The sequence below is a fragment of the Phyllosticta citribraziliensis genome, assembly GCF_038025025.1.
Source record: "Phyllosticta citribraziliensis strain CPC 17464 chromosome Unknown J3D65scaffold_11, whole genome shotgun sequence".
In the NCBI taxonomy this organism is placed as follows: domain Eukaryota; kingdom Fungi; phylum Ascomycota; class Dothideomycetes; order Botryosphaeriales; family Phyllostictaceae; genus Phyllosticta; species Phyllosticta citribraziliensis.
In genome coordinates, this window is record NW_027117348.1 from 118,569 (window position 1) to 130,847 (window position 12,279).

The 12,279-nt window shown below is 60.4% G+C and overlaps 5 protein-coding genes across 5 annotated transcripts; 2 read left to right on the plus strand and 3 right to left on the minus strand.

The window, feature by feature from the left end:
- Nucleotides 1-802: 802 nt before the first annotated feature.
- On the plus strand, nt 803-1,523 carry J3D65DRAFT_81543 (uncharacterized protein). Its single transcript, XM_066804208.1, has one exon. It carries the CDS (start codon nt 1,072-1,074, stop codon nt 1,465-1,467), a length of 396 nt encoding a protein of 131 aa, XP_066651639.1. The 5' UTR covers nt 803-1,071; the 3' UTR covers nt 1,468-1,523.
- Nucleotides 1,524-1,916: 393 nt separating this feature from the next.
- J3D65DRAFT_670617 (uncharacterized protein) lies at nt 1,917-2,190 on the plus strand (the record flags this gene model as incomplete). The annotated part of the gene is made up of 2 exons (XM_066803313.1): nt 1,917-1,943; nt 2,020-2,190. 2 exons carry the CDS (start codon nt 1,917-1,919, stop codon nt 2,188-2,190), a joined length of 198 nt encoding a protein of 65 aa, XP_066651640.1.
- Nucleotides 2,031-3,435, minus strand: J3D65DRAFT_635366 (NAD(P)-binding protein). The gene is made up of 2 exons (XM_066801311.1): nt 3,319-3,435; nt 2,031-3,267 (listed from the first exon to the last, which is right to left on the minus strand). The coding sequence occupies exons 1-2, from the start codon at nt 3,377-3,379 to the stop codon at nt 2,387-2,389; spliced, it is 942 nt and encodes a 313-aa protein (XP_066651641.1). The 5' UTR covers nt 3,380-3,435; the 3' UTR covers nt 2,031-2,386.
- Nucleotides 3,436-3,762: 327 nt separating this feature from the next.
- Nucleotides 3,763-7,969, minus strand: J3D65DRAFT_635369 (uncharacterized protein). The gene has a single exon (XM_066801312.1). It carries the CDS (start codon nt 7,846-7,848, stop codon nt 3,871-3,873), a length of 3,978 nt encoding a protein of 1,325 aa, XP_066651642.1. The 5' UTR covers nt 7,849-7,969; the 3' UTR covers nt 3,763-3,870.
- Nucleotides 7,970-8,420: 451 nt separating this feature from the next.
- Nucleotides 8,421-10,870, minus strand: J3D65DRAFT_635372 (uncharacterized protein). The gene is made up of 2 exons (XM_066801313.1): nt 10,789-10,870; nt 8,421-10,651 (listed from the first exon to the last, which is right to left on the minus strand). The coding sequence occupies exons 1-2, from the start codon at nt 10,849-10,851 to the stop codon at nt 8,711-8,713; spliced, it is 2,004 nt and encodes a 667-aa protein (XP_066651643.1). The 5' UTR covers nt 10,852-10,870; the 3' UTR covers nt 8,421-8,710.
- Nucleotides 10,871-12,279: the final 1,409 nt, after the last annotated feature.

Sequence of the window (12,279 nt, forward strand, 5' to 3'; positions counted from 1 at the left end):
CGCCACCTGGTTCGAGAAACGATGGCGGCCCGAACACTGCGGTTGTTTGTTTGTCTTTTCTTTCCCGCTGTTGGTCGGACCCGACCGACCGAATCACTGTCTCCGTCTCCGCGGACCGATCGGCGAAGAGCTGGGGCACGGGACAGCGTGGAGAACTGCAGAAGAAATGGAAGAGTCAGAGCGGGAGAAAACGGGTCGTGAGGGGATGGCTTGACAGGGGAAGAGGGTTCCTGCATAGACGACAAACGCCTCGTTGTTCTGATTCGCTGGTACTGTTCGACACCACACCACTGCAGCGTCAACCAGCAACGACGAGAAGGAAAAGAAGAGATTTGGCGCCGAGTCGAGCTAGAGCAAGAGAAAGTGCAAGAGACGGCGAAAACGAGATCTCGCACGGCCTTCGCCAATCTCAACACCACGCAGAGACGAGCCGAGATCTGGGACAAAAGCTTTGACGACCTGATCGAGCTTGCTTTCGTTCTTCTCTCCCCTTGTCAGTTCTATACGGATCGGCCTTCAAGAGACACGGCATAATGGAGTTGGCGCGTTTGTTTACACCAGAGCAGTCCAGTTCGCCTACTCCATCTCCCTCCTTTTCGCAATTCCATCTTCGCGTTCACTTCATTATTGCGGTTCCAATCCTCCTCTCATCCAGAATCTCATCACTCACAATCCGCCAATCAAACGCGAAAAATCCGTCGCACAGTCCCGCCGGCAGCTCGTCGTCGCCATGTCCTGCCCGACGCTCAGCCCTACGCTGCCGGCGTGTCGAGCCGCAGCAGCAGCAGGGCCAGCAGTCGGTCCGCCCGCCAGCACTCTCGGTGCACCCGGCGAGAACCTGAATCCCCGGCAATGACCGAAGCACTCCGAACGGCAGAACAACGCTTTCTCAACGTGTGATGAGACTTGCAAGGAGCGGTCGGTATGTCAGTGTGGCTTATGCGCGGCGCCGAATGCGAAAAGTCGGAAAAGGAAGAGAAATGGACGGGGCTGGGCTGAAGAGAAGAGGCCGAGGAAGAGATGAGGCTGAGTGAAGAAGGGAAGGGTAGGGCAAGGTGATGTGGTACAGGCATGCGGGCAACTGACAGCGAGACGGGCGACGGCGGGTGGTACTTGAACGCGACGACGGCAGCACCTCATTATCCCGCAGCCCCTCGACAAACAACAACACCTCTACCTCACCACCACACCTCGCCTACACCTCCACCTCACCTCACAACACCACAATGGTACGCCCATCCCCTCCCGTCTCCCCAGTCACTCTCTAACACCACACGCACCCAGGGAAACTTCTGCGCCTACCTCGTCGCCCTCTTCCTGCCGCCGCTCCCCGTCTTCTCGCGGCGCGGCTGCGGCGCCGACCTGCTGATCAGCATCGCGCTGACGATTCTGGGGTGGCTGCCCGGCGTCATCCACGCGTGCTACATCATCCATCAGGGGAAGGAGGTGGTGGTGACGGCGGCATGATGATGGGATGAATAAGGGGGAGGGAGAATGGGGAGAAGGGGGGCATACCCGTAGAGCGCTGTAATGGAGAACCTACTGCAAACGAGAAACGAGAAACGAGAAACGAAAAACACTAAACAATGACGTCACAGCCCTTAGGCGTGGCGCAGCGGCAAGTGATGGCGATGGATGGATTGGGACTGCGCCACAAGGGGTCGCGCGTCAGTCGGACCGCAGCTAAAAGATGACGTCGCCGAGCAAACGCGACCGATGGATGCGAGGCGCCCGGGGTGAGGTAGAGAGTGGTATATAGGCAGCGTAGGGCCCCGAAGATCTGCGGCCTGTATACAAAGTAACAATATACCCAAACACTCTGTCGACATACATACGCGATACACATCGCGGCCGCATAGCGATACAGTCAACACTACGACCGACCGAGCATACAAGCAACACCAGCGCCACAAACCATGGGAAACAAACCGCCCTCGTCCACCGTACGCCGCCTGCCCCTACCCCTGCCCCCTGCCACACCCCTACCCCCTTATTATCCACCCAACTAACACACAACAGTCAGACATCTGCCTCTACTTCCTCGCGCTCTTCCTGCCGCCGCTCAGCGTCTTCTTCAAGCGCGGCTGCGGCGCCGACTTCTGCATCAACGTCGCGCTGACGATTCTGGGATGGCTGCCGGGCGTCATTCACGCGTGGTGGATTGTAAGTAGGTTTGAGAGGCCGGCATAAGCATGAGGGAAGGGAAAGATGGGGAAGGGAGGGACATAATTTTTGGTGGTGTATTGATGACTGATGATGGTATCTGGGCTTTTGGTTGCGCTTAATGATAATGGAATAATGAGATGGGGTGGGAGCCAGTCCCACGTATTCCTCGCTCGCTCGTCTCGTTCGCCGACTCGTGTCCGCTCGCCTGAACTGCAGCACATCACCACTCCTTCAGCTTCTCGTCCTTGAAGTACCGCCCCTGGGCAACCTCCGCACCGCCCAGCTCGCGCGCATCCGCCAGCGCCAGCCACACGGGCGTGCGCGCGCCCTCGTCCGGCGTCCGCGTGCCGTTGTGCTTGGTCATGTCCGTGTCGACGTAGCCGGGACAGCAGCTCACGACGAGCGGCGCGCCGTCGCCGTCGCGGTGCTGGTTCGCCAGCGCCAGGCCCAGCGCGCGCGTCGCGCCGATGACGCCCGCCTTGCTGACCATGTACGCGGAGCTGGGGAAGCCGAGCGCCGCGTGCGTCGACATGCGCACGCCCTCCTCGAACGCGTGCATGATGACGGTCGTGTCGGCGGCGGCCGTCGCGGGCGTGTCTTCGCGGGCGCCCGCCTCGGCGGCCTCGCGGAACCGCCGCTGCAGCGGCGCCGAGTAGCGGTCCAGCGCGCCCATCATCGACGCGAGGTTGATGACGCGCGAGGACGGCGCGGGCTTGACCATGGACAGCAGCGACAGCGTCAAGTCCAATGTGCCCTCGTAGTTGACGGCCAGGGTGGCGCGCACGACGCGCTCATCGAACCCGTCCAGCGCCACGCCCGCGTTGTTGACCAGCACGTCCAGGCCGCGGTCGCCGTGGCGGCTGCGCAGCGTGCTGGCGAAGCGCTGGATGCTGCTGCGGTCGGAAATGTCAAGCGGGTGGTAGGTGATGTCGACGGGCCCGCCGCCCGAGGCCGACAGCACGTTGGAGCGGATCAGCAGCGGGTCGGTCAGCAGCGACGACAGCGCCGCCTCGCCGCGCGTCTTGTCGCGGGCCGTCACGTAGATGAGGAGCGGGCCGGTGTTGAGCGGCGACGAGGGATAGGTGAGGGCGAGGTTGCGGACTGGCCGGGGGCTGTCAGCAGAGAACAGAGGCAGTGAGGAGGCGGACGCACCAATGGCCAGGCCAATGCCCTTGTTTGCGCCCGTAACGGCGGCCACGCGCGCATACGGCATGATGGCGATGGGGACGATGGTGGTGAGGTGTTTGGTGGAGGTGTTGTTGTTTGTTTCCGTCGCCGGAGATGCCGGACGGGAGGGAGCTGGAGCTTGGGTGGTGACGTCAGGCTTGTCCCTCGTATTCCGGTTCCAGCCGCTTTGATTGGACCCTCATGCATGAACATCGGACATGAAAGAGCTTGGGAACATGGATACACGCAGACCAAGACCTACCTTGTTCATTACAGATCGACGATGGGAGGACGGGGCGTTATCAAGCATCAGTCCATCTCGGCCACCATACTTACCACCACCGCTATCCCACACCGCAGACAATTCCCATGTGGATGGCGGATGGAGGGATGCTCCTGAGCGACAACAAAGGCTGCCGGTAGAGACGCGGGCTGATCAGGGGATTGACTCCTATAGTACCCAGATGGCAAGCCGAGCTGCGGGTCATTCAAACAACGCTCGCTCCTTGATTCTTTCTTTTACACAGCGAAATCAGACTACACCTCCGCCCCCTTGACATCCCGGAACGCAGGCCTCTCGCGCCAACTCCCCCTGACCACGTCGTCGCCGATGTCAATACCCCAGCGCAACCCTCCCTGCGCGCCTGCAAGCGGGCGATCCCACTCCTCCACTTCTCCTTCCCCTTCCCCTTCTGCCGCTGCATCACTGCCATCACTGCCCCCATCCTTCTTCTCTACAACAGGCCACCACCCCAGGCCCGCCCGTCCCCTTGCCAAATCCCCTATACTCCCAAGGCCAACCCCCTCCGCCCCCCTCAAGCCCCTCACAAACCGACTCCCCGCCAGCAGACTCGCCGTTGCAGCCACACACCCCGGATCCTTGGGCAAAATGGCGTCACTGGGGTAGAACAGCGCGACGCAAACGAAACAAAGCAGCATGAGCGCGAGGAGGGTTTCCAGCGCGATGGTCGAGGCGAGGGATTGGTGGATGCGGGGTTGGGGGGATGTGAGAGTTGCGGGGAGGGGCGTCGTCGAAGAAGAGGACGAGTTAGGAGAGGAGGAGGAGGAGGGAGAGGCAGAAGCGGCGCGCGCCCACGGCCGCAGCAGCGTGAGCATGTTCGTCGCGTAGCTCTCATACACCTCTTCCGCGGCGCGCAGCATAAATGCGTCCTGCAGCAGCCTCGTCAGATCGCCTCCGCCACCATCCGTATCATCATTCTCCGCATAGCTTGCCAGCAGCTCAAAGAAACTCGTACTACTCCCCCGCGTCGGCCACAGCGTCGGCGCGTCCAGCAGCCCCGGCGTGTCGGTGCTGACGTCGTACTGGTTGAAGTGATCCGTCGCTTTCGTCTTGGCGAGGGGCGCGAGCCAGTACGGCGGGTTGTCGATTTGCTGCGTTGTGCGGAGGCTGGCGCGGTCGTAGCGGATGGGGTTCCACGACTGTGATGATGCTGTTGAGTTCCCCCCTGAGGTGGACGACCGCCGCGAGTACGTCGCGTCGACGCGGACGACGCTAAAATTGCTGTAGCACACGGCGGCGCGGATCGTCGGCAGCGACGAGACGTTAAACATGGCGGCCTCGACAGGCACCGTCGTGTTGCCAAAGTCCGACACGTTGGCGACGTAGCCCTGCGCCGGGCCCAGATCGCCCAGGATGACTTGGTACCCCATGTCGTAGCGCAGGAAGGTCGAGCCCTGGTAGCGGTTGTGGCGGCCGTCGCAGGACGACTCGGACTGGAAGCGCGATGTGAAGGAGATGTAGCCCGTGCCGGAGTCGGTCATGTTCATGGTCGCGTTGCAGGCGGCCGTCGCGCAGTGCCCGTAGAAGGTAAAGTAGGGCGAGCCGTCGGAGCAGTTTTGGCGGTAGGCCGACACGCCCACGTCGGCCGACTTGCACGTCACATCAACAGCAATGGCGGGGACATTGACGGTGACTTCGGCGGCCGCGGAGAGGTCGGAGTCGACGCTGACGCTCGTCAGATTGCTGAAGACGAGGTTGTCGAGGATGCCGGCCTGCACGGGGATGTTGAAGTCGGGGTACATGGTCCACTCGGTAAACTGCGAGGCCGTCTGGATATTGGCCTGCAGGTCCATGGACAGATTAGCGGCCATGCGGTCGTAGACGCTGTACGACTGCGCGGCCGTGTCGACGGCCAGCCCAAACGTGTCTTGGACGTGGTCGACAAAGGTCATGTCGACCAGCGCGTCGATGCTCTGGCTGCGCTGCACCAGCGCCACGCCGTACAGGCCGGCGGCGACAATCTTGATGGCCGGGATGAACAGAATGACAAACGACGACGCCGCCACCGTCAGCCCGAGCCGGTTCTTGACGGCGCGGAACGGCGCCAGGACGCTCGGCGCGCTGCTTAGGGAGGACAGTAGCGGCTGCTTCTTGCCCGAATACCCGTTCCAGAGGTTCTTGTACGGCGCCATGACACGCACCGCGGCATCGAGCCCGGAAGACGCATAGCCCAAGACGAGAAAGACGACCGTGGGCACGAACGCAAAGGCGTCGGACGCGGCGGCCGTGTCGGCGCAAATGCCATCATGTACTTGCGACAAGGCCATGAGAGCAGCGAGGGCCGCCATGACGGCCAGGGTAGCTGCAATGACGCCCCACTTGGCCCAGAACTGAAGGGCAAGCGGGCGGAAGCCGTCGTGGGAGTAGACGCCGGGCGACTGCGAGGGCACGGCGTTGACGGGCTGGTCCTCCTGCTTGGCCGCTTGCAGCATGACGCCGCCGTTGGGGCTGGGCTGCAGACTCCAAATCTTGGACGCGAGCCCGTGCCGCATGTGGCTCTCGGACGACACGGCCTCGCGGGCAAAGAGTCGCTCGACGGCCTCGGGGGACGACGCCAGCACGACTGCTTGGGCGGCGATGGAGCCGGGGTCCTCGCGGAGGATCGTCTTGGGGCGGAAGAGGGTGCTCTGCAAGACGCACGCAACGGCAATAGCCAGCAGGAAGGCCTGCAACGCGCGCAGCGATATCTGTCTCAGAAACAACTTGGGCCCGTCGGTGCGAATCTTGCCCTCGACGGGGCCTGTCGTATTGGCACGAGCGAGAGAATTGGTGATTTGCGCCATGATGGCGTTAGCCTGCTGCTCGACAGCACCAGTCAGCCTTTCAGGGTCGCTGAGGAACGATTCAATGTTCAAAGCGACCTCGTTGTCGGTGATGGACGACGTAAAGGGGTCGAGTTTGTAGTTGGACAAAAAGTAGCTTGCCGCTTCGGTGATGACGCTGAGATTGGCCTGCGGCTCGACGTTGTAAGTGAAGCCGACGTCGTTGAGCGCAAAGACCTTTTGGCTGCGGCCGTCCAGGGGGTTGTTGAGATAAATGTACTGCGCAGCCATCGACGTCTGAATGTCGACTGGAGAGGGCGACGCGCCGAGCGTGTAGTCGAGCACCTCGCCCGTGGACTGATTGACGCGGACCGTCGCGTCTTGGATGGTGAATGAAGACGAGCACATGGCGCTCACCATGGTCGTGTTGAAGGTGGTGTCGGAGTCGTCTGCCTGGGTGATGTTTGTTCTCCGGGCGAGGGTCGACACGAGCCGCAGATCCGATTCGTCGTCGCCACAGGCCGTGACGTTGAGCCACCCGAGCACAACATCATTGCCATCGGAGCCGGTCGAATACTCCATGACCGTGTCTCGACTGCAATTCAGCTCTGGCTGCTCGCTCGTCTTGGCTGTGAAGAGCAGCATGTAGGAATTTTCCGGGTCCTCGCCAACAGTCATGTCAATAGGATGGCAACTCCAATTCGGAAAAATGGCCTTGGTTGGCGCCTCCATGGTCCCATTCTCGGGCATTTGCGACGTATTGGTAAACGACTCGAACACATAGCTGTCCAGCGTCCAAGCCGCAGCCTGGCCATTGGGCAGCTCCTCGGCAACCACCGCAGCATACGGCTGCTGGCCTTGAGACGTGTAGGGAATGGCAAGAGAATGATTCGCCGTCTCCAACGCCTCTTCAAACCTAAAGGTGGTGGCCTTGTCGAAGGTGGCAGGCTGGGTGCTGCTCGCAAACAGATTGACATAGGTGAGCGAGTTGGCCACGGCGACGAGCGCGCCGCAGACGAAGCCAACGACGAGCCCGGTGAAGACGGCCCAATGCCTGCGGCGCAACGAGGGCACCACCGTAAAGGCCTCGGTGCTGTTGACGTAGTCCAGCGCAACCGAGTTTGAGCTCTTTGACCACCGCCGGCTCATGGTCGACCAGGGCGTAATCTTTTTGGCATCGCTGGCGATTGACTTGCACGCGAAGCCCAGCACGACAATGCCAACCGTCGGGATATATCTCGCTGCATTGACGCTGCTCGTGTGTTTTGCGTCGGCGGCCAGGCCCTCGTTTCGGCGCACTTCCACGTCCAGGATCTCGAGCAGCAGGGCAAAGACGACGCAGTAGAGAGCCAGCGGCAAGGTGCGCGTCATGCGCAGCCATGGAGGGATCCATTCGCGGGGTCGGGGTCGGAGGTGTTGAATTGGTCGAGGCTCTGCCAGGTCCGCGAGCATGTACTCCTCCTCCGTCGCCACTACCTCAAGTCAGCTGCATTCAGTTCCAGTCCGCAAAGAGACACCAACGCTGTTTTTTCGTAGTATTTGTCGCCATTTTCCGGCGGGCAAACAACAGACGAGCCAAGGCTGGCAGGCTGGACCCTACATATTGATGCACATGTTCAGCCCCCACGCTAAGGAACAGGCGCAACAGCCACCCGGCAAGCAGAGCCACCCTAGTTGGCTGCTTTAATAAGATTGTCTCCGTGCCACGATGCGCCCGAGCGCCTGGTGCTTTTGGTTGAGATGGATGGGCGCGAATCCCGCACGCCGTCAGCTGACATGCAGGCCATGGCAACGAATGGCGGACTGTCCTGGGCGCACTCCACGAAACGTCGACATCTAGAAATTTGCTTTGCCAGGTGAGCAACGTCTGATTGGCGGTCACTCTGAGGGTCGACGTAGCACAGCCTGTCGTGGCGCGTTGGGGGCGAAAAGCCTGGGGTCCAGGCCGGTGGTGCCTCCGCACATTTCCTAGTCCTGTGTCCTGTCAACGCACTCGAATGCCGCCAACGTGTCAACGGAGTTGTTGTAAAGCAAATCTGATTGATACCTCCCCTGAAAACTCGAGATCCTCGCTGAGCAAATACGCCGAATGACCGCAAGTAAAAGCAAAGCCGCCCATTTTAAAAGGTGGAAGAGAGCCGCCAGTGTGTAAGAGGATGCCGACCGCGCCAGTAGGAAACCGCCAGAACTCAAGTAAATGTAACCGCCGTCTAGCTGTAGTAAGAAAAGACTTTTGAGCAAACCTCGTGCAGGGCAAGCAACTGGGGAATAAAGGAGGAAATGCCAAACTAGCAGGAAAACCAGGGGATTGTGCTCAGCGAGTCGGCCGATAACTGAGGAGCCTCTCCTTGTCCCTCTCCATGGTCGCTGGCGACGACGGCCTGCGCAGCTTCTCTGCGATTAGTCCCTCAACCAAGTTGTACGCATGAGGACCGAGGTCCTCCTCCGCATACCAGCTGTATTCTTCCGGCGGGCAAGGATCTTCATGCCATTGGACAAGGTAGTGCATCTTGCCGTCGACGACTTTAAGATCAATGACCTTTGAGAAGTGGTACTCTTTTTCCTCATCATATTCGTCGTCATCATCCAGACAGATGGCGGTTTCTTTGGTCGCGCCCTCAGTAAGCAGTGGCGCCATCTTATGGGCCACGATTCGGTGCGCGGGAGAAGGGTTGGCAGGACCAGGCGTCGGAGTTTTGTGGCGCGGCGGGGTGCGGGGACGAGGAGCATCCAAGGGACGAGGGGCATTCGACGGACAAGCAGCATTCGACGGACGAGAGGCATTCAACGGACGAGGGGCATTCGGCGGACGAGCAGCACTCAACTGGCCCTGACTGTTCACCCCGATATTGCGGCGAATCATCTCAACATTTTCACGGGTCTCCCGGTGCCGAGCTTCTGCCAATCTAATGGCTTCTGCACTTCTAATGATCTCGGCGTAGCGAGGGTCCCGGCGCTGTTCCTCCGTGGGTCCGAAACGGACATCATCCTCGTCGTCTGACGAGTCGGAGCTGGATGAGATTTCGATGATTTCGACGGGCCGGCGCGTGGGGGTTTCGGGGAGGTTGCTGGCGGGCTGTGGCTGTGGCTGCGGCAGCGGATGGGGCAGGACTGTGGTTTGCTGTTCGGATTGCTGTGCGGGCGGCTCTTCACCGTTTTCGTTGACCTTTTCGGCCGCGGTGTTGGTTTCAGGTTCGCGCAACGGTTCTTCGGGGCAAGGAGACTTACTCGCATTGGAGTCGCGGACCCACTCGTCAGACTCCACATAGGCGAGTAGGCTGCCGATACTTTTGTGCGCTGCAGCTGACTTGGGAGGGCGGCCACGCTTCCGAGGCGCGATGTTCGGAGAAGCAGATGTGGTCGAGTACTGTGAATTGGTGTGGTCCTCTTTGGTGCGGCCCTCTTTGATGCGGCGAGGGTTGAAGCCTGACAACAAATCCTCTGGCTCCTGGGAAACCGAGGCGGAGCTGATGGGAGTGAGAGACGGCTTCTTGATGGGGTGAGGTTGGGCAGTCGCGACAGGTCCAGCTTTTCTCTGGCTCGAGGCGGCGCTGCCAGCTCGAGAAGGGATAAGGATATAGCCGCCGACGCCTCTGACACTGCCTGGAGTTGCTGTGGTGGCCGCGCCTCTCACATTGGCCGGATCCACCTCATCTTCGACGTTGTCAAGATCGTGTGACGCCTCCCGGTCGCTGCCATTGCTCTCCGAAACACCATCAAAGGCGCCATTGGCAGGGCCCACACCCATGATCGCAGCCGTCTTCTTTGGAGGTCGTCCGCGTCTCTTCCCCGCAGGCAGCGTGTCCACGAACGCCCGAGGCGCTTTCTTGGTGTTGCTCGTCGCCGAACGCGGCCTCTCCTCGTCTTCACCCGTGCTGCTAGGTGTTTTCCACGTCTGCGTTCGCTCAAGACCCGCCGCGCCAATAACGATGCCCGGCATGACCTCGTCCGGATTGAAATAGGCGAGCTCGAAGCGCTCCAGCTCGGCGGGGGAGACGTAATCATCAATGTCGTCGAGCTCGACCTCGCGCTCTTCAGGCTCCGTGTCTCCATCCTGGCCGGCCCACTCGATCCTCACAGTGTAGATTGGCTCGCCGCTGCCGTTGCGGTAGCGTCGCGACACGATGGTTGTCGTTGCGTCGGCGATGGGGATGCGGTCGGAGGGGGTGGGCCTCACGGGGCTGATGGAGGAGCGGCGGACGTAAGGAAGGGGAGGCTCGACGCTGCCATTGACGCGCGCATGGTCTTTGACGAGCTGTAGCCGAGGGTCAGCAGGCGAAAGCGGCGGCGAGAGGACGAGACGCGTAGTGGGGAGCGAGGGCAGGGCGCGACGGATTGGGGTGCGGATGACGCGCAAAGCCGGAGCGACGCGTCGCCAAGTGCAAGACGAACCTTGAGCTCTTGAGAGGTGCGCTGCCTCTTGCGGGGCCGCGGAGAGGACGCGTCAGACGTCATGGTGGAGGGGAGGGTTTGGTTGTTGGTGGAGAGAAGAAGTTCGGCCGTGACCCGGAGTTAAGGCTGACACGTGACGCGGAACGCTGACAAAGCGCCGAGCCTTACGCCGCATGTGGAAATCCGGCAGCGATGGTGACCATTTGGGACATTGGTCGACTTTCTTGGGACGCCGCTTGATTCTGGGAGAGCCGGCGTGAGATCCCGTTCTCATTTTGATCTCCGTCTCTCACTGACAGGTCCTCACCCGTCCAACCACGGCGCAGCCCACTCACCCGCGCATGATGCTGAACTTCACCCAGCAGGCCGGCGCCAGACTGGATTGTCCGCCGAACGCGATCCGGCAGTCTTTGAAACAAGTAGCATTCGCTCACAAACGCCCCAAAAGACCAGACTTGGCCATGGAGCGCACGAAGACGGGACGATGCGCCAGTGAATCTCTTCGGTGCAAAACTCGAAATGCGTGGAACGAGAGTCTTATCCTCGTGCTCAGTCTTTGAGATTTTCGGCTGTCTGGATGTCAAAGGCTTCGGAGCCAGTCAGTATACCGCACCACTGTCAATTTGTGAGGTCGAGAAACTTGCCTGTTTTTGCGCCGCGCAGACCGACAGCTGTTGGCCTGCTCATTTTTCCGGCCCTCCGATGCACCACCACCGGCAAGACACTGTGCAACTCGCATCGCTGTCCGCCGTATGGAGATGTTGATGGGAAGCCGGAATATTGCCTGTCGTCCCTCATCCAGAGTGCAATTCCCGCTCAATGAGCCATGCCCACCTACTCAGCTCTCCTGCGCGCGGCAACCGCACCATTCTTGGCTTCAACGAAGAGCACAATCGCCGCGACACCGAGATCTTCCGCCGAATCGTCCTCAGCAGAAACAGCGCAGCATTACCCACAACGCAGAGCCTGGGCTGGCAGAGGTGCACAGCATGGCCGCAGACCCAAAGCTTGTCCAGCTCACAGCAGCACGCCAAACTCACCATCTCTCATCCCCCTCACTCCATTGTGTTGGAAGTCGACTTGTCAAAAGATCGGTATCCCTACGAGTGGAAAGACAGCCAGTTAGCACGAATCATCGGTAAATGGGGAGGACTTGAAAGAGGAGAATGCAGCATTGTCAGAGAACAGTGTGAAGTCACGGCCGCGACTCGTAATCTTTATTTTGCCATGTTTCTGGCTCATCATGGGTTGGTTTGATGTAGGGGAGGGAAAGGGAGCGAACTCACATCCGTAGCTTCAACGCGCAGAAGTCGGGCCAGATCACCTGCGTCCATTGAATCAGCCGATGCCGCAAGCTTGGAGTGATTTCCTTCGGAACAACGGAACAGCTTCAGAGTAAATTGAAAGTCACAGTCGAAACTCGTCGATCTTATGTCGCCAACAGTGTGGCTGATCATCATGCGCTGCTGCGGTGCAAAGGCAGGGAAGGAC